This window comes from Nanorana parkeri, unplaced genomic scaffold (assembly GCF_000935625.1).
Source record: "Nanorana parkeri isolate BGI_ZX_2015 unplaced genomic scaffold, ASM93562v1 scaffold87, whole genome shotgun sequence".
NCBI classification, from domain to species: Eukaryota; Metazoa; Chordata; class Amphibia; order Anura; family Dicroglossidae; genus Nanorana; species Nanorana parkeri.
In genome coordinates this window covers 1,052,488-1,077,764 of record NW_017306355.1, presented here as the reverse complement: position 1 = coordinate 1,077,764, position 25,277 = coordinate 1,052,488, and the positions used below count along the sequence as shown (strand labels likewise).

General features: G+C 41.5%; 1 protein-coding gene across 1 annotated transcript in view; it reads right to left on the bottom strand.

Annotated features, from left to right (window-relative positions):
- Positions 1-2,238: 2,238 nt before the first annotated feature.
- The window catches only part of NSD1 (nuclear receptor binding SET domain protein 1), a 56,357-nt gene continuing 33,318 nt past the window's right edge, over positions 2,239-25,277 (bottom strand). Inside the window, exons 12-23 of the mRNA XM_018552384.1 lie at positions 22,289-22,412; positions 20,222-20,422; positions 16,618-16,797; positions 15,907-16,063; positions 15,591-15,796; positions 15,392-15,504; positions 11,400-11,669; positions 10,598-10,714; positions 9,223-9,364; positions 6,808-6,914; positions 5,681-5,867; positions 2,239-4,518 (exon numbers count right to left, since the gene is read on the bottom strand). Of these exons, the coding sequence (XP_018407886.1) occupies positions 3,047-4,518; positions 5,681-5,867; positions 6,808-6,914; positions 9,223-9,364; positions 10,598-10,714; positions 11,400-11,669; positions 15,392-15,504; positions 15,591-15,796; positions 15,907-16,063; positions 16,618-16,797; positions 20,222-20,422; positions 22,289-22,412 (3,276 nt within the window). The 3' untranslated portion in view covers positions 2,239-3,046. The remainder of the gene's footprint in view (positions 4,519-5,680; positions 5,868-6,807; positions 6,915-9,222; positions 9,365-10,597; positions 10,715-11,399; positions 11,670-15,391; positions 15,505-15,590; positions 15,797-15,906; positions 16,064-16,617; positions 16,798-20,221; positions 20,423-22,288; positions 22,413-25,277) is intronic.

Sequence of the window (25,277 nt, the reverse complement as noted above, 5' to 3'; positions counted from 1 at the left end):
ACTTTCCTAAACAAATGTAAACACATGCAAGCATGAAAAACCATGGACTAAATTCTGCCTAAAAGACCAAATGTGCTTTAAACCCCATCCCCCAATTCATACAGACTCCCAGCTAGCAGTAATCTACTGCAGGACCATATCAGTACCGAGATAGCAAAATGGGAATTTGAATGGAGTCTTCCCTGTTGGACACTTAGAGGACAGAAAGGTGTTTTCCACTGTTTATTTGAAATTGGAACATTCCTTTAAAGTGTAGATACTGTAGTGTAATGAGATATATGTGTTCTTGCATATGGATTACCTGCCGCAGGCTGTAATTATAATCCATTTTCTTCAGCTGACCAACATAAAACCACAAATCAGTACAAACAGGGAGGCAGGAGTAAATTTAAATTTTACAGTATTGTGTTTTCTTCTATTTACAAAGAATTACAGTACATATTCAGAGAAGGGGCATGACCACCTTCCACTAGTGACAGGAAATGCAAGAACCTAGTTACACAGAAAAGAAAAAGGGCACAAAAAAAAAATATATAAGTGTGAAAATAGTTTAGGTCCTACATGCTGCCATCCTAGCAAAATCGACAGAATTGTATCCCATATCCAGTCAGCTGTACTCCACTTCCTTTTACACAGCACGATGGAGTAGGTGGTCAACAAGGAACTTATCTTCAGACATGGGTAGCACCAGTGAATGTGGAGTGATGGACATGGTGGTACACTGAAAAGGTTAGTTCAAGAGTTCAGTCCTTGTGCGTGTCTATCTCTGAAGTCAAATAGGGTATGCGGAATACAGACTGGAATAAGCAGATGGCACGGAGCGTGGAATGCCTTCAGTGCCTGGATGTGTGGTATCTGGTTGTATAGCATAACTGCAGGATTGCTCAGCAGTATTAATGACAAGTCAACAAAACTTTTCTGCCAAGAGCTACATATACTCATCTCTATAAAGTTAACCCCCATAAGGGGTCTCTTTTTATGCGTAAATGTCACAACTTTTGCTGCATGTTAAAAGATGGCAAACTAAAAAGCTGCAATAAGCATAGCTACGAGACTTTTGTTTTTCTATAAACTTCAAGCTGACTTCACAGAAGTAATGATTTCACACCAGAATTCTCCGAGTAACTTGACAAGACTCCAATCTCAAACCATTGACATGCTCTCAGACTAAGACAAGATAACTGCCTACACACAGCAAAGCACACACATACACACACTGAATGAAGGGAATCCACACCACCCATATGACTGAACAGTGATAAGTGGTTATAGCTTATCTAACAGCTCTGCTGTGGCAAGAGGTGGACATGTGAATGGGTAGAAACAAAAAATGGAGCATCTTCTGAACAATGCAAATAAATGAAAAAAAAAATTAAAATAAAAAGAATCCTGTCGTTCATGCATGTAAAAGGGTTTAAAATTGTAAATAGTTAATTGAGGCACTGGTACAAACACCAACACCATGACTCACAAGAAAGTTTGAAAACAATACAGTAAAAACACGAAGCACAGCTGCCAATAGCACCATGGTTCCCAGCTTGACATTGCTCAGATTCAACAAAGGCAGATGTAAGCTTAATGTGCAGAAAGGAGGTTGACACGGCACAGTGTGCACGTTGAACTGGGGGAGGCCCAGTCATTGGCTACAGCCAAAAATGCCTGTGAATGAATGCTCAAGTTATTTCTCGTTTCCCTAGACAACTGCCCAAGCAATCTTTAAACATGTCATATGGTCTCTTACCAACAGCCTTAAGATATCCATTGACTTAGCATCACCGGCCTGCTTTAAATCTGTCACAAAGTGTATACCTTACTTAAATGTAATGATGGGAGAGAAAAAAAAATGCATGGAGCTGGACGTCACTCCAAAACAAAGGATTTAGGTCAATGCGTAGCTACAAAGACGGACCTGCAAAATGTAAAACTGAAAGATTATCCTTCCAGTAAAAGGTTACCACACCTTGTTTCAGAATACCTACCCAATGGTTTCTCTGTGGCAAGATCCTGCCTGCTAAGCTCCACCCACTTACTCCAACCATCGCAAAGGGTCTCATTCTAACTGCTGATCTTCACTGCAGAATATGCAGGCAAAAGCAGCAAGACTCATGTGCTTAGCTTTGTAATGACTGGGGGTGGGCAGCAAAGTCATGAACTGCAGTGTACATATTAGAAGCACCATAAACACAAGAAAAAACAGTGGTGGGAGTCAAGTCGCCAACATTCTTCCATAACTGAAATATAAGAATTGTCTAGGGCTAATTAAAAACCCAATTAGCCAGGATATAGTGTCTATTACCCCATGTATTGCTCACTACTAGTTTAAAGTGTATCTCTTAGAACTTTAGCAACCTTTGTTACAAGGCTGCATTAAGGGATCTGCCTGGTTCAATAGCAGGGCTCATGTTAATGCTTAATACTGCAGTAGCATACTTCAATAAACCCAAATAAGTGTAAATAAGCATTAACAGTAAAGTATACATTACAAAAGATCTGATTTTTATAGTGAGAAAAGCAGGCATGCAGTGACAGATCAAGAAGAGACCAATACTACTAAGCACCAATGGAACTCCTCACCCAAAGAACACACATCCAATTTTGAGGTCCACTGACTTTAAAAGTTTCCTAAAAATCCTCAGTTTAAAATACTACATATCATTGTAATAAGGCACCTCTCTATTTCTCTGCTGCCAAGCTCCAGACTATTGTTTGTAGACGCAAAACATTGCCAGAAGTGCCTTATTGCTGTTTTAATAGGCCACGGCCTCTTAAAAAGGACAAAACAGTTGTCCTAGTCATTTCAGGAACACGTTAATCCTTAATTAGTGACGAGACTTGAGCAGTTCACCCTCAGTAATGAAATTGACCAAGTCGATCTGCAAAATATCATCAGCTAAAAGCAAATCAAAATGTAACAGTCTGCATGCTGTGTTCACAGTGGAATTACACTGCATCTATTTTCTATACAGTCATGGCAGCTAAGTCCACACAATGCTTTGCACTTTTTCAATACATGATGAGGCACAAGTTCAATTTGAATTTCTACATGTCACTGGTTTTCAGGTGCAGAGCACACAAGACCTTGTGAGGCGTTAGAAGGGTTTTGCACCTTGCACTTTGTAGCAAGTTTCTGCTCACCAGAAACACCTGCCTCTTCTTGATCAGAGAGAGATGTTTCATTGATGCAGTCTATAGATGGCAAAGATTTCTCTTCTGAGCTGTTGTAGGGTGCTGGCATGGAAGTTTTACCAGATACAGAATGAGGCCCCTCTTTGGCGATCCTAGTTTGGTCTTTAGAAGTAGTGGCTGATGTTTGTGAACAATTTACAGGTTTCTTCAGGTGCTCTGAGCTCTCAGATCTATCTCCTGTTTTTGCCATAGACAATGTTCCTTCAGGGGTGCTTGGTTCCTCCTGAGATGTATGGTTGTGTGATCTCTGGGAAGAAGTCTTAGACTGCGCTTTGCCATTTGAGCCATTGTGATGATTAACATGTCCAGGCCTCTCTTTCGTTAAATCAATGGTCACTTTTTGGCAGGGATGTTTTGGCTGTTTAAGTGTGATTAGAGTAAATTTTTTCTTCAAAGGAGCATTACATTTATCTACAGAGGTATCAAGGGGTGGTGTCCTACGAGGTTGAGGTGCACTGCTAGATTGTGACTCAAGCTTGCCTTCTTTTACATGATCAGATTTGCCAGCTAGAACTTTTCCATCAACTAAAACAGGTTTCCCTGTAACAGCCTGGTGTTTTACAGAAGCAGTCAAGAGCACCTTCCCCGCCTCTGCTGTTAGCTTTCCAGCTGAAGCCAACATAACTTTCCCTGCATGTTTTCCTGTAGAAGATAGCAGCACTCGACCAACTGGTGAAGAGTTCTTTCCAACAGGGGTTAGCAGTACCTTCCCAGAAGATAGACTTTTGTTTCCTATAGAGGCCAACAAAAGCTTCCCAGTAGTTAGAGATTTCTTCCCCAAAGATGCCAACAACACCTTTCCAGGAGGCAATGACTTCTGTGCAGTGGAGGCCAGAATCAACTTTCTACCAGTGGAAGACTTCTGCCCTGCAGTGGTCAAAAGTATTTTGCCAGCAGACAAAGACATTTTATCTGAACACCCAACTAAAACCTTTCCAGTAGGCTTTGCATTTTCCCCTAGAGCCAGGAATAGAGATTCTTGAGGACCAGTTAAAGACGGACTCAGCAACACTTTCGTTAGTTTGCTTTTCTTGTCGATTGACGAAGGAGACTTCTCCTTGGGACTGTCCGCTGCAGCTTTTGTGGCAGAAGGTGGCTGGATCGGATCACTCTTTCTGCTAGAAGAGGAGTCTGGCTCACGAACTTCACCTGGCTCCAAAGGATTAGGCCCACATGGGTCATGCTCAGTGCAGGATAATCTTCCATCAAGCTTGGAGATGAAGAGCATTCCCTCACGGTGAATTTTGCAAAAGGAGCTGGGGCACATCTCACAGAAGGAAGCTGCCTCCTTGTTACAAATGTCACACTGATGCCATGGACATTCCCACTTTCCTAAATAACAAAAAGACAAAGAAAAAAAAAATGTCATATACCAGTTCAAGAGTACAAAAAAAGTTTTGTTTGCCTAAGGGCCTGTTCACACCAGTGGGTGTGCATTATGATGCATATAACACCCGCAGTGTCATGCATTGTAATTTTTTTCACATTTATTTTACCTTCATGAAAGTTAGCAGAACGAACCCTAATTCATTCAACTCTATTCTCAAGTTTTGATGCGTTGCTATGTCTTGTAATGTGTTATGTGATGCAATGCATAATTATGCAACGCACTTGTGAACACAGCATAGAGAGAACAATTGTTCTCTTAGTGTTGTTGCATTGAGTCTGTGTTGATCTAACTGATAAACAAAGCTTAATGCACCTGTCCTAGCTAAATCAAGTTCAAGAAAAAACTAAATGGTCATGGGTGCTTAAACTATAGATGGAGCAGATTTAGGCTGCCAAACACAAAAAAAAACAAAAAAGAGTGCAAGATATAAAATATTTCCAGGAACAATAATTATCATTTTGCTTGTGTGAGACAATTTTAAAGGAAAAAACTTATGCTATTTATATACCAGAATATAGATAGTAGTAGCTGGTCACATTCAACTGGGTGCTCTCTAAGATGTTTCACCACACATCCAAATTCCTTCCTCAGCTCAAAAGCCTTTCAGAACATACCCTATCATTTAGAACTACATGGGTAACTCAGTCACCTGAAATTTGTCAAATATTATCCAAGCACAACAGGCCTGTGTATTCTTACTTGAATCTTGGTGTCCTTTTTGTATTTTTACCAGATCTGTACAGTAATCCAGCATGAAACAACTCCTGCACTTTGCCTCTGTGCAGGGCTTTCCTGCAATAAAGACTGGCCACTGCTGCCCTCTCTCCTTGTGCAGGGTGACTGGTTTTGTATCTGGACCCACTGTAGTTTTCTGCCGGAAGCCTGTAGGGAGAGGAGCTGCTGGGTCTGACCCACATCTCTGCTGTCCACCAGCCTAGGTGAAACACAGTAACAATGTCACCACAACGTTGATGTATTATGACTGTCCACCATCTCACACAGCATAACCACTGACAATCCTGTATAGAGAAGTAGCTTAAATGATCAGAGGCAAGTGTTTATATACAAGCATTAGTATTGTACCTCTCAGCAATGTTTACTTACCAGCAGGTCTACGTGTTAAACTTAAGCAGTCAGCATGATAAACCTTGGGGCAACCTGTTTTTTTGCATGAAACAAGCTGTCCTCCATCTCCACAGCTAAAACATTCATCTTCATGCTCCTTTACCACCTCATTCTTTGTTCGCTTCACATACTTCCTCCTGGCCCGGTCTTCAGACACTGGCTGGTTCTTAATATATAAGGAAAGAGGCAAGTCAGTCAGCTTTTGTCAGTATAGTAAAGCATTACAGAAAAGATACATAGCTGGAGGGCCTATAACTGCAACCAGAGAAAAACTTTACATTAACAAAATTCTAATAACTGCATTAACATGACACAACAAACTGGATGCCCACTGCCTGTTGTCAATCAGCAGAGGAGGGGCCTGAAGGAGAAAGTTCTCCATCAGGTCCTCCCATGCTGATTGACAGCAGGCAGTGGGCGGGTGCAATAGCCAGCTTGCTTTTGGCTATTGCATTTTACAATATCCAATAGCAGGCTGGGTATGGCTCCCAGCCTGCAGATGAAAAAGAGGCAGGGCGGCGGGGAAGAGAAGCCGATGGACCAGGGGAAGGAGGAGGCCGGGACAGCAGCGGAGGTACGCATCGGTCTGTGTCCCCGCCAACACAGACGGGGAGAGAAGCGGGGATTTAAAGGGACACAGGCAGCTGCAGCCACAGTTCTCCTAAATGTCCCTGCGGCAGCCGCTGGTACATTTAGGAGAACTGTGGACCCTGGTTCGAAAGTACGGATTGTCCGTAAGTCGGACGTCCGTAATTCGGGGACTGCCTGTATTTAACTCATGTGCTATTCCCCTACTGAGTAACTTAACTGGCCATAAACTGCCCCTACTTTTATACAGCTAGTTACACGACTTATCAAAACAGTTATCAATTTAACTATACTGTGCAGCAGAGTGAGGAAACATGAAAAAGGGGTATTAAACAAAAAATAAAACAAACACAGCAAATATGACAGGTAGAAGATGTAAAAAAGCAAAAAAAAGGAGCAAATTTGACAGGCATCTGAGTGACAGATTTGACATGTTGCAGAACTCACTGGAGGTGATGCACACAGTGTTACATTTCCTTTCTGTACTTTAACTATTTAAAAAAACAACACACACACACCTTAGGCCTGACTCCTAGAAAACCACTGCAGTTTGGTGCACCACATTTACACACTGTCTTTCCATTTCCGAGACACTCCAAGTTATAGTTGAATGTTAATTCTGTTCCTAAAAACATAAAAGAAAAGGATTACATAAAAGAACATTTACTGTTTCATTAGTTGCACTTTTTATTTTTCTCACTATTCCCACATGTACGTGAGCTGATCTGGCGTTTTAGGAAAAACAGATTCTTATATTAGCACACCATGCCTTTGTTTTTCCTAAGAACTTTATTGATAAAGAGCATTCCTTACAAGAATAGTACACAAGTGTGTGACAGATCGCTATAGTAACAGGAAACCTTGGTTTCCCAGCACACAGTTAATGCTGAAGTCTAGTCAAAAGTAAAGCTAAATTTTATTCTGATTATTTTTTACCTTCCTTCTCCCACCCCCTCCCCCTTTCTCCCCAAATCAGCATGCTAATGAAAATTGTCCACGAGGTACCCATTCTGTAATGAGGGAGCTCCAAAAGTGCGTACTCTGCATCTAAAATATTATTATAAAATGCTATATAGAGTTACACATGTATGTTTAAAAGGGTTGGGATATCATTTCGGAAGAGTAGAAATAAAGGTTTATAATAGTTGCAAATGTTTATGTCACATAATATTAGCGCAACACTTTATCAAGCCAAGATTTCAGTAAAAAATAAACTTGTTGATTTTGGTGCACAAAAACACTATATAATACCCATTTTTTTGTAAAATATAAAAGATGAGGTTCGCCAAGTAAATAAATACCCATGCCAAGCTTCAAAACTGCGTGCGCCTGTGAAACAGGGGTGAAAACAATATATTACCCTAAATTGTCCATAGGAGGCACTGCGTTAGTATGCACACGTTTGCAGGAACAGGGGACTTTAAAAAAACGAAACTTTAAATAACAAAAAAAAACACCCGAAACGATCAGACCTCATGCACATACTCCATTTAGAAAAGCTAGATGCAGAATTGCAATTGTCAAACAACAAGAAAACTACCTTATTCTACGATAGATGGATGCCATTCATCAATATAGTTTATACGCACACAGAAAAAGAGACATTTTTATCTCCATTTAGGTATACTGCCAGCGCAATATTCGACCAGCAAAAGTATACCAGTTAACATCAGATATCAGGTCAATCTGTCTACAGGGTCAACGTATAGCGTGCCCAATTTAGTTTATACTTTCCGGAATACATAAGGCAGGAGAGGAGTGGAGGTCTAAAGTGTAGGGCTATAGAGTACTAAGATAGTGGACGTGGGTACGGTATCAGACCAGGATATTGGGGGGGGGGCGGGGTGTAGTAATGGTCTTTCAATCACTAAAGGTCGGGCTCAGAAGAATAATGATTCTATTGTCGATAATTTTATATTATATTAACATATTGTATACTCACGAATATAGGATGTTATAAGATTACACTGGATGCTATGTACGTGATCACATTGTAAAAGCATTGTATGTGTTTGAATTTGAAAATAAAAGAAAAAATGTTTTGGAAAAAGGTTCTTCTCTTTTTAAAACTTAAATTGCTAAATTGCTCAATTACTTGCTGACAAGCCTCCTACGTGGTCCCACTGGAGGGGCAGTGAAGCACTGGAAGCAAGGGCCAGTAAACTGAGCAATGTGGGCTCAGTTTACTGGCCCGTTGAAGCGATCTGGCAGCTGAGAAGCTGCCAGAAGTGCTTCCAGTGTAAGTTAAGACAGTTGGTTTTACACAGGTAAAACAGATTGTTCACAGGGGCTGAAAGACAGCGCTGTATAGCATATGGCGCTGGCAGCAAAAAAGTTAAGGACAGAAAAAGTGAATCCAGGAACATCAAAGCTGGGGCGCAAAGAGCTGAGTGTCCTTTAGCCAAGAGAGTAGATTGGCTCTGACTTTCTGCAGCTTCTAATGTACACAGAACAGACACTTACATGAAATCAGAGTAAGCAATTTCACTACAGGAAAGGAGTCCGTAATACTATGCCAGGCCAAAGGCAAATCTGGAGTCCAGCTTTAATTTCCAAGAGTATGTTTTGGTAACGTACATGCAGCAAGTCATTAACAAGCATCAGTCCAGAATCTGTTAATCTATCTATAAAGTAATACGATTGCATTACAGAAAACACCATCCAAGCCATGCAAAAGCACTCAAGAGGTGGTGAATAGCTACCACTAGGCAAAAGAAGAATGAGGGGGGTTATACGTTCAGTTTAATGTTCTCTGTATTTCTGGGGCAATCTGGTGGTGGGGCAAGGCAAATACTGCATCACCCTTTAGCTTCTCCTGTAAAATTAACTTTTTGCTTTTTATTATACGGGCAAAAGTATTTAGGGATCACTGACAAGAGGTAGTATCTGGATTTCCACTGACAAAATTGCTATGTAAAATTGCGTTTTCTTACCAGCTTTAATGTCACACAAGGCAAAAAGTCCCACTCGAGTGTCACCATTAACGGTCCATTTTTGAGTCTCGCAGTTTGGCTGGCAGCAGTGGTTCATGAAGCGTGCAAAATTTCCCTTTGGCCCAGCATCAATGATACGGTCCTAGAACATGGTATACACATAGTAAACATTCCATGCGCACAAAAAAAACAAAACAGACTTTTATGCATGCCCCTACAGTAAACAATGGCCAGTGTATAAAAGATCAAATTCCATAAAACTACATCGATGTGTTAATGTAGAACCTCGCTTGAAAAATATTCAAATTCAATATTCAAACCCAAGACCAAAAATGTATTATACTGCAGCGTACCATTCTTTAGATGTGGAGGCTGCATTAGATTTTTTTTTTTTGTCCAGCTATTGTTCATCCTAAGGAAATTTATCTTCATTGTTTGGATGTTGTGCAGGCTGGTATAGTTTGTCAGTCACAGCTCCCTTAAGGCGTTCGGATTCTTTATTTGTTCTACCTGAAGATCCTAGAAAAGGTTGTTCAGCTTCTAGAGCCATTATTTCTAAGGGGATTCGTCAAGTTGACATTCAAGCTAATGAGTTGTGGGATAAGGCTCCTCCTTTTCCCGTTCCTGCTCATTCTTATAGGGCAGTTAGTACTTCTTGGGCATCTCAGAATAAAGCTTGTTACTCAAATTGCAAGGCCGCAATAGGTCTTCTGTTCACAGTTGTTTCTGCCTCTTTTGATGCTAGTCTTGGCAGAAACGTTCTTCAGGCAGCTTTTTGAGTACTTGAGCTGGCTCTTCTAGTTTTTATGGTGCCTGCCACTCTGTTTTGGATTGCTTTTGAACATCCTTATACCTCAGAATTCTTCAGAGCTGCGTCCCTCAATGGAGGATAGAGAGAATAGGATTTGGTTCTTACTATAAAATCCTTTTTAGGAGTCCATTGAGGGACATGCGCGCGCCCACCCCTCTCTTTTCCTTCCATACTGCTTGCTACAACTGGTACTGTGAGGTGGGAGGGTTATGTCCTTAAAGTGGAATGCTTTTAGCTTTGTTTGCCTAGTGTCCATTTCTCCTCGAGACAAGAGCATAACCCTACGTCTCAGAATTCTTAAGAGCTATGTCCCTCAATGGACGATAGAGGAAAAAAACCCCAAATAATACAGCCACTACTTCTAGGGACTGGTAAGCTGTAATATATTAAATTTTTGGTTTAGACATGCTTTAATAAAAAAGTGTAAACCAGCCTCCTGACCTGGATGAGGTCCTGGTTGACAGCACAGTTCTACATAATGTATTACAGTGGAATGTAATCAATTCAAACCACTTAAACTGTAATAGGGAGAACAAGGGCAACCTTCCCAATTGCAAACATTACCTTGTCTAGAGTTAGCATGTAGAAATTTATGATATCATGTTCCTGAGCATAGCGGATGCGAGCTCGACATTCCTCTTCATCAATCATCTCGCCCACATATTCATTAACAAATTCACCCTAAAAAAAGAAACAAAATTATACAGAGTGGGATTAGTCCAGCTGATCATTTTATCTCAAAACACAATAAGCCATCACACAAGCCTCGGGACAAGAGAACATTTAAAAACAAAAGAACACATGCCCCCTGAAATGTTACATTTGCTCAGAGATTTAAAGAACAATGAACATCATCTTGAGCATTTTATGAATCCTCCTCGTACTAAATATGGAGGGCTGTAACGCTACTGCCCCATTAAAGCTAAACTACAGCATTACCTTGCATCTTGTACAGCTGTAAAGGGTCCTCTCCCGTACTGAAATAGCTTACTCTGATTTCACTGCACACTGTGAGCTTCTCGCAATGTGCATTAGAAGCTGCAGCAAGTCAGAAAGATCTTGCCTCATTTCATTGCTGGAGGACGTCCAACATTAGCTAGTTCGTTCTTCCATAGCCCATGGAGGCGCACTCCTGTTTTCAAGCAACTATATGTCACTCTGCCAGCCCCTCCCACCAGCTATGACTTTTCTGCATTGTATAGAGACCCAATGATGTCAACAAAGGTTTTATTTGACAATTTTATTAGAATGTTAATGAGGGGGGAAAGGAAGAACCAGGGAAGGCAAACTATAAGCAAAATAAAATTAAGCTTTAATAAACCGAAGTATCTTCAACACCAACAGCCGGAAGAAAAAACAAACTCACCTTTTTTATATCGGTTTTGCAGTGTAATCCCCAGCCCCGGCTCAGAGTTCGGAAGATCTCCACTTGTGGGTACTGACGTTTGGAGAAGGCCTGATTCTGGCAGTGTTCGCCAGCTGGGCAAACTGAAGGATGGCATTCATATAGCAGCATGCGGTTAATGCATTCAGAGTCCTGCCCACATGGGTGATCATCTGTTTCCTTGCAGTTGCAACGAGGGATTTCTGACAAATCAGCTGTTAAGATCTGAACCTTCCCAATTGGCCTGTTTACCTGCCAACAAGAATGTACCAAGTTAAAAATCCAAGGGTCCACTAACACAGCACATTTGAGGGACTTGGCATAACCTAAAAGGTAACATTTTTGTTGTTCCGATATGTGTAAGAGAACTCAACTTTAAAGAAGAACTCTGGTCAGCCCCACTGCAAGGGTTAAGATTTCTTCTGCTCGAGTTCTACTTTAAGGGAGCCATTTATAAAAAAAAATATATAATTGCGTAGCTATTTGTCCAGTCAAACTGCACATTTGTTCAGTGCAAACTTATAAGCAGTGTTGGGAATAGGGCAACATTGAATGTTCCTTGGTTATTCTGTTGAATATTCTTCTGGTTGAATGATCTTTGGATACAAAAATCCTCCAGCGCCTCTCGGCAATGGCTAAAAACACCTGTTCTGAGCAAACTTTCACTTTTATACCTTTGTACTTAAAGCCCATTTCCACCTTTGCAGAGGCATTAAAAAAAAACCCAAACACATATGACAGCAATGTACACCATGTATACATGAAGCAGGCATATGCAGCTGCTGTATATAAAACACAAAAACTTACTTTTTTTTAGTTGTCCTCTCAGGCCCCACATTGCTGGGTTTTTTTTTTTAAATGGCTGTCTGTGCACATTACAGGCTGCTGTGCAGTGAAAATTACAATGTAGGGCATGGAAAAACATTTTCCCACAATGCTTTCCTTCCCTCGTGCACAAGTTTCCCTCCCTCCAATCATTAACTACTTGATGACCGGAGTGGGTGTTAAACCCCCTTCCTGTCCAGGCCATTTTTCAGTGTTCAGTGCTGCAGTAGTTTGACATTTATTCTGTCATGCAACGCTGTATTTTTGGGGACAGATAGCGGTCTCTTTTGGTGGTATTTAATCCCCACTGGTGTTTTTATTTTTTTACTATATAAAGAAAAATGTACTGAAAATAAAAATGTTATAAAACATTTATTAGTACCCATTTTTTTGGTAAAATATAAGAGACGGGGGTCACGTCGGGTAAATAGACACCAAACATGTCAAGCTTTAAAATTGCTTGCGCCCGCAAAAAACTACCATACCTAAAATTGGCCATAGGCAACTCTTTAAAAGCATTTACTGCTCATCAGTTTAGTGTCATCAGTGATTAATGGTCCTAGAATTATTCCTTGCACTCTTGACGTCCGTGGTGATATGGAACATGTATGGCGTAATCGTTTACCCCTCCGGCCCCAGAACGCTGCCCGGCTTGATCTATGCGATTTAGCGCATTTCGGCACAAACCTCACTGGGTATGGTGTTACTGGGCCCTAAAAGGTGCCCATACACCTTACAACCATCGCACGACTTTCGTTGTGCGATGGTTGTAAGGTAATTAAAATCTCATACGATCTGCCCATCTTGGACAGACAGGTCGTACTTGCGATCATCGCAAGCCCTCCCGGCTGAGGGGAGGGATTCCAATGCTGATCAGCAGTGTATGATTTGTCAGGTTTTCAAGCCTGCTCGGAAGACAAAAGAAGTGCAACCTTACAGTAGAAACGGATGCACGCCTTCCATACACCTGCCGATTATCGTACAATTGCAGGACCACCCACGATTATCGTACGATAATCGGCAGGTGTATGGGCACCTTTACAACATGTGGAGGAAATCATTCCTCTGCAGCACACACAGAGCTATGAGGAGATGTCTTCTGATGAGTCCTCTCTCTCTGCTGTCACAGATGCTGCTGATCTCTTCTCAGGAGCTGAGTACACAGGATATTGGACACCTTTATGTGCTCATGCCTGAGAAGGAGGCAGAGTCCGCACAGTCAGAGTAGCCCATCAGAGAAGAATCAGCTGTTAACATTTACTAGATAACAACTTCCCTCCTAAAGCTGCCCATACACCTTGCGATCATGGGAGGACATTTTTCGTCCGATGATTGAACCGGCGTACGATTTTCATATGGCGGCCCCATCCTGCCCAGATTATCGCACGGTTGGATCAGCAGTAATTACAAGAAATCACCTGGACGAATTGTGGTAATCGACCGCACGTATTTTCGTCTGCGCATGTGCAGAATTTTGCCACCAACCTTGCGAAAATCGTACGGTCGAACAAAGTTTTCTAACCTGCTGGTTAGTTAAAAGTCGATCGATTGTACAGTATTTGCGGTTGTACAGTATTTGCAGTTGTACACTGCCCATCAACCTTACGAATATCGGACGAAAACGCCAGAGAGAACTGTGTCTGTAGCAGAGTTTCTCCCCTCTTAAATCACTTATCCCTCCCTCTTATTTACACCTCCTCCACCATTGTTCTCTGCTCCTTGGGCAGTGAGACAAGGCTAGACATTGACCCAGAAAACGCCAGGAAAGGAATTGTTTGCAGATTTTAGGCCTGAAGATTACGTAAAACCCTCAAAACATTTTCTGACAGCAGATACCATGTAAAACAAAATTGTGGCATTTGCCATTTTTTTAATGTCACACGATATTACCCTGTTTATCAAACTCGCATGTTTATTAAAAAACACTCAATAAATTTTAGTGCCCACAAACAGTTTTTTTCTCCAGCGACACTGTCCCCAAACCAGCCCTCCTCCATCTCAGGGTCCAGCACCCAGCAAAGAAGGCTCCACGGCCCCACCAGGTCTCCCTGCCCCACCAAGCCAGGGACATTGAGGAACAGACCGAGACAACCAGGACGGCGCCCGGAGGCCGCATCCAGAACGGGGCCTCGAGTAGCGGCCGCCCAAGGGAGCAGCATCAGCCGCGGTGGCCGCCCCTAGGCTGTAATTGGTCTTTAGTTTTGTGCCTAGCGTCCTTCTCCTGCAGGTGGCGATATTACCCTACCATACAGGATCTACGATCTGTTGCCCTGTGTCCTTCAATGAACGGGAGAGAAATATAAATGATAACTAGATACTAAACATGTACTGTAATACCCCAAATTGTCCATGGTCCATGCTTTAAAAGCCTGTACATGTTATCAATTTAGAGTTAATGATGTGTACAGGCTTTTAACCACTTGCTGTCTGGAGCAACACACACACCAGAACTTTTGGCTAGAGAGCAGCTTAAACCCCTAAACAATTATATATTCTCTGAAAGCAGAGGCCTTGTAGAATGAAAAACAGCTAGTTGCAATTGATTATGTTGCACGGTATTTGCGCAAATGTTTATCAAACCAGTATTTTTATGCTAAAATACACTGGGGGGAATTTATCAAGTCTGGAGCAGACAGAATCTGGAGCAGTTGCCCATGGCTCTAGAAATATTGCTTGCTAAGAGGCGATACCTAATGTGTGGTGCAATCACTGTTATTGTACACAGGCGCACCCGTCTTGTGTATGTGGAGCAGGGGGCTTTATTGATTGCTATCACAAGGAGGCCGATATATGTGATAGCACAATGAAAGTGATAGGTTCACTTAAAGGAGACATCACTTGCTTCCGTACCTCCATCATTCTCGCTTTGATGCAAACTATGGGTTCCACCTCCAACACATACTGAATTAGGGCACGGCAAATGTTTCTTCCAGCTGGGTGGTTCATAGTGTACTGTCAGCCATGGAAGCTCTCATATTTAGTTAGAAAAAAAAAAAAATATCTTTATGCTATTGTTCCTGTATTAGACATTGGATCAATAAACACGTAGTGCCAATCTTCCAATAAGCAGGCCTCATTCTTCAGGGTACTGTAAGTTTCAATAAGAATACTTTGGGATACTCAAAATACATTAAAAGAAGAGGACTTACTTTAATGTGCTTATAGGGTGGAGGCTTTTTGTCATTTTTCTTTTCCTCTTGCAGCTGTCTCATTTCTTTCTGTGCTTTCAGTTCTTCAAACCTCTCTGCAGCTTCCATTAGCCCTAAATAAAATTACATTTATTAGAAGGAAATGAACGTACCAGGAGTTAGAATTTTCTACAAAACAATGAGAAATTGTCTGAAATACCCTTTTTGTAGACAGCATCCACTCCTTTGCTCATTTTATCTTTGTTGAGGGCATCTCCTTCCATATATGGAAAGACTCTAGCCTGGTGGGTCCACAAATAGTCCTTTGACCCGAAAAACAAAACGGGAAACTCTCCAATATCATGCTTCATCTTTTGGATGTTTGTAGGAATGCTCTTCGGATTACAAACCTCAGCTGGCCACCATCTGAGAAAGAACAAAACATTCAGTCACCAAACCACTTCACTAACCACTATCACTTCATGATAAATAAAAACAATGGTTTGGAGTGTTCCCCACAGAGTCTGTTTATTTACCTGTATCTCCCAACCTTCACCCACACCACTTCCTTATAATGAGGTTTTTTGCCAGCTTTACAGTCATTGCAGAACCAATTTCCCTCTGGCATTTCGATGTTAAGACACTCACGATGAAAAGCAGCTGGACAAGATTCACAACAAAGGAGACTTCCACCTAATGTAAAGGCAAGAGATTTGTAACAACCAAATATCCCTTCATTTTGTACAGAATAATGAGGGATAATAACATATTCTGGAGTCTCAATGCCGAGAGCTCAGAACTACCTGTCTTAAAAATGGACTATTACCAAGGAAAACATCTTCTCCTGGTAACAACTACTAGTTAATGGATAGTTGAAGTTAATTCAACTTAGAGCCTTCCTTGGTAATAGGTCTCAAAACCAGCAACCAAAAAAAAAGCCCTCCAGACCAGAATTAATGGGGAAAAAAAAAAATATCAATACAGACCCAAAATAAGGGATTGATTGGGAAAAATTTACTAACGAGGCCTGCTACAGAAAATAACCAGCAGCTGCTGATTTTAAAAGGCAGTGCTGATAAGACATCCCTAAGAACAGTAGCAACTGAAGCATGCTGGTCGTGTAAGCGGTTATACCCCATAGGGCTGGCCTGCAATTTTTGGATTGTACCAATAAGACAATAATAAAATCCTACCTGATGAGAATCTATATTTCACAAATATTGCAAAAGACATGATGATTGTCTTACCCTCAGAGCACACAAAGCACCAGCTAACATTGATATGCTCGTGGTTTTTGCATCCTCTACGTGGAGTAAAGTGGTTAGGGCAAATAATGCTGTTAGAAGCAAGGGTAACCGTTCCTGCTGCCACACAGAAATCATTGGCATGATAGGCAACCGGGCAACGGGCGCATCTCATCAATCGACCTGTAATAAAAAAACATTCAGTGTATCAAAATAAACGTAGTCTTTATTACAGTTAACCCTTTCGCTGCCAAGGCCTCCGGAACATTTTTCAAATCAGCTGGCAACACCATTTTTGCAATTTTTCTCATTGATTTGATTTTCAACTGCTGCGTTGCCAGCGTTTGTAAAAGACCCCCCAAACCATATATTTTCTGATAGCGCAGGCCAGGAAGAATAAAAAGATGGTGCTAATAAATTTGTAGGCCCTGCGATAATTGCGCAAATGTTTCTCAAATTAATATTAAACCCGATAAAAATACACAATTCAATTGATAAAACACACAAAAATCAGTATCCGTGCACAAAAAAAAATAAAAAAATTCTGACTAAATCTAAAACATAAAACTGTATTAATAAATAAATATTTGCACCTTTTTGTGAAAAGGTTAAAAAAATGAAGGTACGCAAAACTGTAAATAAGCGACTTAAAAAATTGTTTTTACGCAGTGTTGGCATTTGTGTTGTGATAAAATGATAGACTTAGGCCCCGTTTACATGTAGCGACATACCTTTGCAGCGGCTGGGATAGCGTGACTTTCGGGGCGAAGTTCCAGCGACCTTCTCCGTCGGGCTCCAGAGAAAAAAAAAAAAGCAAAATCCGCCGAAAAAAGGTAGAAGCGACTTGCGACCGCGACGAGCGACATGGAGCTAAGACAGCTCCATTGACTATCATTAGCCAGTGACTTCTCGCGATATCGCACGGCAAAAATGCGCGATATCGCACGGCAAAAATGCGCGATATCGCGGCGATAAGTCGCTACATGTGAACGGGGCCTGATATTTCATTGCAAAACAAGGTATCACAACGCATGGCAATGCGTTAGAAAACTTTGCCATGCGCTGCCACAGTAAATTTAATGCTTTTTTTAAAAGAAAAAAAATCATGCACTGCGATGCGTTCCAACAACGTGTGTATGTTATGTGAGGGGAGGGAGGGGTTGTGCTTTTTTCCGCTGCCACAGACCCTACAAAGCGGGGGACAGCAGCGGGGATGCCCGGGAATTTTTGCTAATAGCGGTCATCAGCCGCTTGTGAGCCGCTGATGACAGCTATTAATTTGAAGGGGACAGTCTGGGGAACAGTTCTGCTATAAGCTCATGGTCGCTTGAGCGACCATGAGCTTATAGCAGAACTGTAAATGCCACCGACGTAAGGCATACTAAGCTGGCCAGGTGGGAACACTTATGTTCCGCCGCATGCCTTACGGCGGCGGCAGCGAAAGGGTTAAACACGAGGTGTACAGAAAGGAAGTCTCAGACATTGATAGAAAGTTCAGACCCTTTTTTCCAGAGAGATTGCTAAATTATATAATATTTACAATGATAAAGATCAGCACACATTTTCAGTTTCTCAAACAGAACAAATAGTTATGAAGTTATAAGAACCATATATTAAAAGAAGTATCTACTCCCAAGAATGTCTGGCTGGATAAACAGGTATTTTTTGTTTCCCATTTATCAACATATGGCAAAAAGCTTTCAATTGCATAATTAACAGACCAAAAGGGAGCAAAAGTTTATTAAGCGGTTGTTCTTTGTATAGATGCATGTGGAATAAAGTTTGATTTTCTTTGGAAGAGCATCGTGTGCTGGTTTTGCAGTTTTTTAGACCATCACTCCAGAAGAGGGTCATCCATGCACCAAATGTGGATTACAAGGATGCATGACAGAGGTGAGCTGTGCGTTGTATTTCTAGCCAAAGTTATTGTATATACACTGTACTTCAGGGACGCTGTGCTTCATCAAATTATATATATGTTTGAATTTCGTAATTTGTCATTCACAAATGGAATATTATATGGCCGTTTTCAAAACAAACGAATATATTATTACATTCACTGTTTGGATATACTACATTTCTTGAACGATTGTAGCCGATCCAGCCGCCGTGGATCTGGCAGTGTGAGGTTTGCTTTTCTGACAAGTAAATATGCAAATCGAGGGGACAGGCTGTAAGCTTGGGCTTGGCGTGAACCCAGTTTGCTTGACTTCACCCAAGCATACTCAAAACGGTGACCAACATGGCTACAGATCGGATGTAGAGAACTGGCCATCTGTATCACATTTTTAGTTCATTTATCTGCAGACACTTCCACTTTCAGGCAGTTTCCCTTCTACAAACACGGGGGAGTGGCACAGAATTAAAGGCTGTACCAACACCGGTTTTTCGGCATCAAGTACCGATAATTATATTTTGGTACTTGCCGATACAGAGCACCGATACTTCTGCTAGCATGGAGCTGGCTTCCTGGCCAATTAGGAAGCCGGGCGGCGAGTCAATACTCACCTCCCGGCTTCCTGATTGGCCAGTAAGCTGGCTCAATGTTCGCTCGCACCACTGCCGGTCAGAGGAAATCTTCCTCTGACCGGAATTTCCAGTATGGGGGGTAAGTATATGAGAGCATTTAGGCGAGTACGAGTACCCTCCCAAATACTTGGTATCGATACGGATACTAGTATTGGTTACGGTGCATCCCAACATACAATGGATTATATTTGGATAGCTAGGCTTTGCTATTACTATGGTGATTAGTATCTGTGGATTAATCTTCTATAAGTGTTGCACATGCTTTCTATGTGAAGTGGATATAATAAACAAAATTAACTTTTACATGGAATTTATTTCGAGTTTGTGGAAATTTAATGGTTTTTGAGTTGTGCAACCATAATATGAAGGGGAGAATGAACATTATGTGCACATCAAAGGATAAGCCCCTGATCTGCATATATGCACTAAACAAAATACACCAACTACTGTTACAATGTACAATGAAGCCTACAAACACTGTTTTAGGGTCATTTATGCAGGAGCTCCTATCTCCTCTTATATTAGAGCACAACTTGGCTTTCAGGGCCCAGTCACACCATATTCAGCGTGGTCCGGCGCTGACGAGCCCGTAATGCACTGGATCGCATAGAAGAGGCCGGGCCACGTTCTGGGGCGGGAGGGGACGCGGCGGAGCCATTCATGTCAATGGCACCACAGACACGCCCCCCCACCCGCAGTGTGATCACCCACACTGGAATGCAAGGTACAGGAATGCCCTCCGTTTCCAGTGCAGTGTGATCGGAAAAAATACTGCAGGCAGCATTTTTTCCGATCGCACTGCAATGGAACGGAAGGCATTCCTGTAACTCGCACTCGGATGTGGCCGATCGTACTGTGGGTGGCGGGGAATGCCTGCGGTGCCATTGCCATGAATGGCTCCGCCAAGCCGCCTCCGGCCCCAGAATGCAGCCCGGCATCATCTATGCGATCCACGTGGTGTGACTGAATATGGTGTGCCTGGGCCCTTAACTGGGGAGTTTTTAACTAGTTAAAGTTACTGGTTATTTTTCTGGAAGCACTTTTTAAACTCTCAGCAACAAATTTTGCCCTGACTCACCTTTAGAAGCTGAGGGATGGCTGGGATTGTTGGCATGGCAGGTGGTGCAGACATGCAGGGAACAGCGGAAGCCTTTATTCAGCTGTAAGGTGGGAGGATAATTGAAAGCACAGTTCTCATGATAATACTTCCCACACAGAGCTAGAGAGCAGCGTTTCACCTCTGAATCAGAGGTCTTGCACACAAAGCATGAATGGACACCTAGAACAAAAAAAAAACACAAATGTAAGGTAGCAAAAATAAACATTGACAAAATATTGATTGACCACTCAAAAAGGCGGTAATACACCCTTCCTGTCCAGGCCATTTTTCAGTATTTAGCGCTGCGGTACTTTGACATTTATTCAGTCATGCAACGCCGTAACAAAATTCATTTTATATCACTTTTTTTTTTTAGGACAGATAGAGCTTTCTTTTGGTGGTATTTAATCACCACTGGGGTTTCTATTTTTTTTTACTACATAGAGCAGTACCGAACATTTTGGGGAAAAAAACCCCCCAAAAAACGGTTTTCCTAGGTTGCGTTCGCAAACTTTTATTACTACACATTTTGCTTTGTATGAAATATGAAAGATGGAGTCAAGTTGTGTAAATAGACACCAAACATGACAAGCCTTAAAACTGCACGTGCCCACCAAATCGCAAAAAAATATCATACCCAAAATTGGCTGTGCTGTCACAATTGCATAAAAATATGACAATGGATAGCCACATTTAATATTCATATTAATTTGAAGTGAGAATTTATAGAGTTTGCAGACAGCCGTGACAGGGGAGGGACTGGATTCCCCCCTCCCCGCTACTCCAGCGCTGACTGGCGAAACGGGGGGGCGGCTACAGGGGGCGGCTACAGCTGGCTCTGCCTCTAGATAGGCAGAGCCAGCTGTCACTCACGCAGCTGGGCGGATCCAGACATAATTGTCGGGATCCGTTTCAGTTGCGGCGTCTCAGTATACGAGCTGTAGCTCGTGGTATAATGCGGCGTCTCAGTATACCGCGAGCTGTAGCTTGCGGTATACTGAGCTTAGGGTGATGGGAGGACACTAGTTTGTGTCCTCCCGTTACACTTAGGAGAACTATGGGGAAAAGCCCTGACCCCATAGTTCTCCTTTAAGCCATTTGTTCAGTACCATTAGTAGCCGTTTAATTACTGCCATCTTGTGGGCATTTTGTTTATTCCCTCCCATCAATGATGCATTTCCCCTTCAAGAACTAGTCGTTTAGTGTCATGGCTGCCTATAGCCTGGACCTCATGTACATGCTAGCTCGGAAACATTATCATCCTTGACCTTCAAATACCGTCTGTTCATTCCATCTGCTGTATCCTGTTGTCTGCTGTAACTTGCTGTATGCAATAAAGCATTTTGTGGATGAAAAGGTATTGGTGAGTTCAGCTATCTGAAAAGGATTGTACGCAGTGATTATATCTGCGTATACAGGCAGGGCATAGAGGTCTCAGCAAGGGATAAATCGCTAACACAACAATCTGAGTCAGAATATTGGCCATAGGTGATGCTTTAAAAGATTTTTACCGCTCATCACTTTAGTGTTACCAGTGACTGATAGCCCTAGAATTATTGCTCACACTATGATGGTCGAGGTGATATGCAACATCAGGAATCCAGTAGACCCCTAGTGTCACATAGGGACCCCAAAGAAGCCCACTTTCCACACCATACAAGCGATTGGGTAGTTCTATAGCCGCCTGAACACTTGTATGTAACAGCAGTCACCAGCTGTAAGCCATGTTAAGGTTTCCATTAACGTGAAATGCTATACACTGTGTATATATATATATTACACACTGCATGCTGCATCCAAGAAGCAGCCGTCTGCAAGTAGTTAAAGTTGATACCATATTTGTAATTTGGTGGATTGCTAATAATTTGGTGAACTGGCTTATATCGAACCTTTCATCTTACAACTATTAATGGTTCTCACTTATACCATCTATGGTCATGTAGTATACTGTTCCATGTATTTTGTGACATACTGTACAAAGATGGAACAAAGGTGGGAAACACAAGCTTGCTTTTCCTAATGCTGCAGGACAATACTTTCACATACCTGAAGAGCACTCACTACAGATGAACTTTCCCCGAGGCATGCCACTCAGTCCAAGGCAGTGCAAGTGAAATGCTCCACAACACTGGGCCTCGCACAGCAGCAGTTCCCCTGGCTTCTCACAGACCTGTGGAGTAAGAGATAAAAAATACTTCACTGTCTATGGGGAATGTTGTCACTACTGTATATAAAACAGATGTACTTTTAATTTTAAAGCCAAGTATTGAAAAATAAAAGTGTGATTTTTGCATTACGTTTATTGCCCTCCTGCCAAACTAAACAGTCCTATAACCAAGCATATACGGCACCAACCGTGAATGCCATGTGACCCAACATCTTATACAACATTGTATTCAAGGAAAGGTACAACTGCTTTGTATATGGCCAGAAGGGATATGCTTAAAAATGTATTTTCACTTTTGCAGTCAAATTTGAGAACTGCCTACTATAGATTTGTTTACACATCTAAAAATAATGTAAAAAAATATTTTACCTTTATAGTTATTTGTCTGGAGCAGGATTATACATAGGACTCTATAAGCATTGTCTAATGGTTTATAATAGATTGCAGTGAAAAGATAAAGGACAGACTGAGGGACATTTCTATTTAAATGAATATACAATGCTTAGAGTTCTTTAACTCTTTACTAGGACAGTCCCACTCACAAGTGATAATGAAATCTGCTAGCTCAGTACAGACAGGGTTAATTGCTTGAAACAGAACCCCCCCAGTTCCCTCAGACAATGAGAACCAAGCAAGATTTGTCAGTCCCGGAGTTGCCAGAAAGAGTATCTAAAAAAAAAAGTAAGCTGCGCTTTAATATTTTCCAAGTTATGCTATGTGAATAGGACAAATATCAACTAAGTGTTATTTCAAAATTGGCTGCAAGAATGGAAATACTTTTTAAATCTTATCTATAGTCGTTTTGTAAAGAGTAGGGAAGGATTAGAACCCGTCAGGTTTTACTACCATTCCCGGCTCCCACTTGTGAGGTAAAAAGGTTGTCCCCCTAATGTAAACAAGATCGCCACAATAAGAAAAGGAGGATTGCCTTCCTCGATTTGGAAGATTTAGCCAAATAATTTGAGCCTACATTTCTACTGCAAAATATTGTGAGTAGAAAGGTGGCAGCAATCCGCACTGTTTGAAATGTTGGCCTCTTTGTCCCCAAAAAAATATTTTAGTGTAGAAAGGTTAAAAAAGAACTCCGGGCAGAATTATTCTTAACCCTTACAGTGGGGCTCCACCTGCACTGCAGGGGTGAAGTGCTCATTTTTGTCTTGGGGATTAAAATAAAAAAAGTTATACTGACCGGAACCTCCCAGCAGGCTGTTAGTCCAGTCCCTGCAGCCAGTCTCCGCCTCTGCTCCAGAGTCCCCACGTCCTAAACACTGTATAGGATGTGATGAGTCACATGACCTTAGAACATTGGAGTAAGGGGGAGAGAGGCTCCAGGAACCGGTCTAACAGCCAGCTGGCTCCAAGGTTCAGGTTGGTATAACCATTTTCATCCCTAAACTAAAATGAGCACTTAACCCTTGCAGTGACAGGGTAGCCTCTGTCTGGCAGTCTTTAGAGGATTTGGGACAGAATTGCAGAATGATTAAGTGGTCTGCTGAAAGAGACATACAAGTTGGACATATGGAATAATTCTTTATTTACCACGCCCCAGGTAAAAGGCGGTAATTTATTAACAATGTTATAATGATCACATTAAAAGGATCTGCTTTAGAGAGTAGACAGAGAAAAGATTACCTTAAATAAGTAATATTTTATATTGGATGTCTGAGATTTTGACAGTGAAATTTTATGGGGCAGAGGGAATTATGTCCAGGAGAAGGCATTATTTTAAAAGCCAGTGGTCCAAATATAAATATATATTTTCCCAGTGCTTCAGTTATGTGGACAGAGTACTGTGCTAATTTATGCATTTCCTTAGTCATTGGATATACAATAAGTATGTAGACTTCTAAGTCACATTTTGTGTGTATATTGAGGGGGGAGAAAAAGGGGGAGGGGAAATTAAATTCAACACCATGTCTGAACTGGTTACATTTCAACTCAGTTATATGCTGTCTGACTGGTAGAGAACATTTTCCTGATCATATATAGTGTCTTCACCGATAATTCCCTTCATATCTTGTTCAGACAAAAATCCCATACAGAACACTGAGGGGGATTTCCCTTGACTTCCTGTTCCGACACCCCAAATCTCCCAAGCTGGGACAATCAGCTAGTTGTTCTAAGTTTTAACACATCACCAAGGGCTGCAAAAATGTTGGTTGCCTTTTATATTTAGGTCTCAGGCTCTGACAGAGGTGCAGGTCACTGACCATATCTGACAGTGAAAGCCCTTACAGTCAACACGACTGTTGAATTAGTATAAGATAAAAAGGGATTCACCGTGCTTTTGTTTAACTCTTCTTTATTATTCCCAGGATATCACTGGCAATATCTAGCTTTGGCATTCATTTGCAAGGGATTTCCACCACCCAATACACAATGTGAATCTCTCCATGGAACTGAACACTACTCAATATTTTCATTAAATTAGTATGTTTTATTTGAAATGCTACTTCAGTGTATCGTTTGTGTTTATATACTGTATTAATTTGTAATTATATACTGTACTCATGAGGCAGCCATATTTATTTATTTTTATTAGTGGAAGGTGATTCGTCAACTGAGACTAGCTGAATCACTTTTTTATGCAGCCCTTCAGCAATGATGCAAATTACACTTGGTAGACGCATAGCCAACCTCTACAGAGAAAACTTATAATCTATATATAAAATATAAATCATGAAATTATTAAACGGCAATCACATAAAATATGAATGCCAAATCAATCATAACTTTCAGCTGTACTTTGGACCAACTTAAAGCACATCATTACAATGGTGTAGGACAGAGGTAGGCAAACTTAGGCTCTTCCAGCTGTCATGCAACTACATATGCCATTAGCCATGCATCACAGAGGCCTAATGGGAT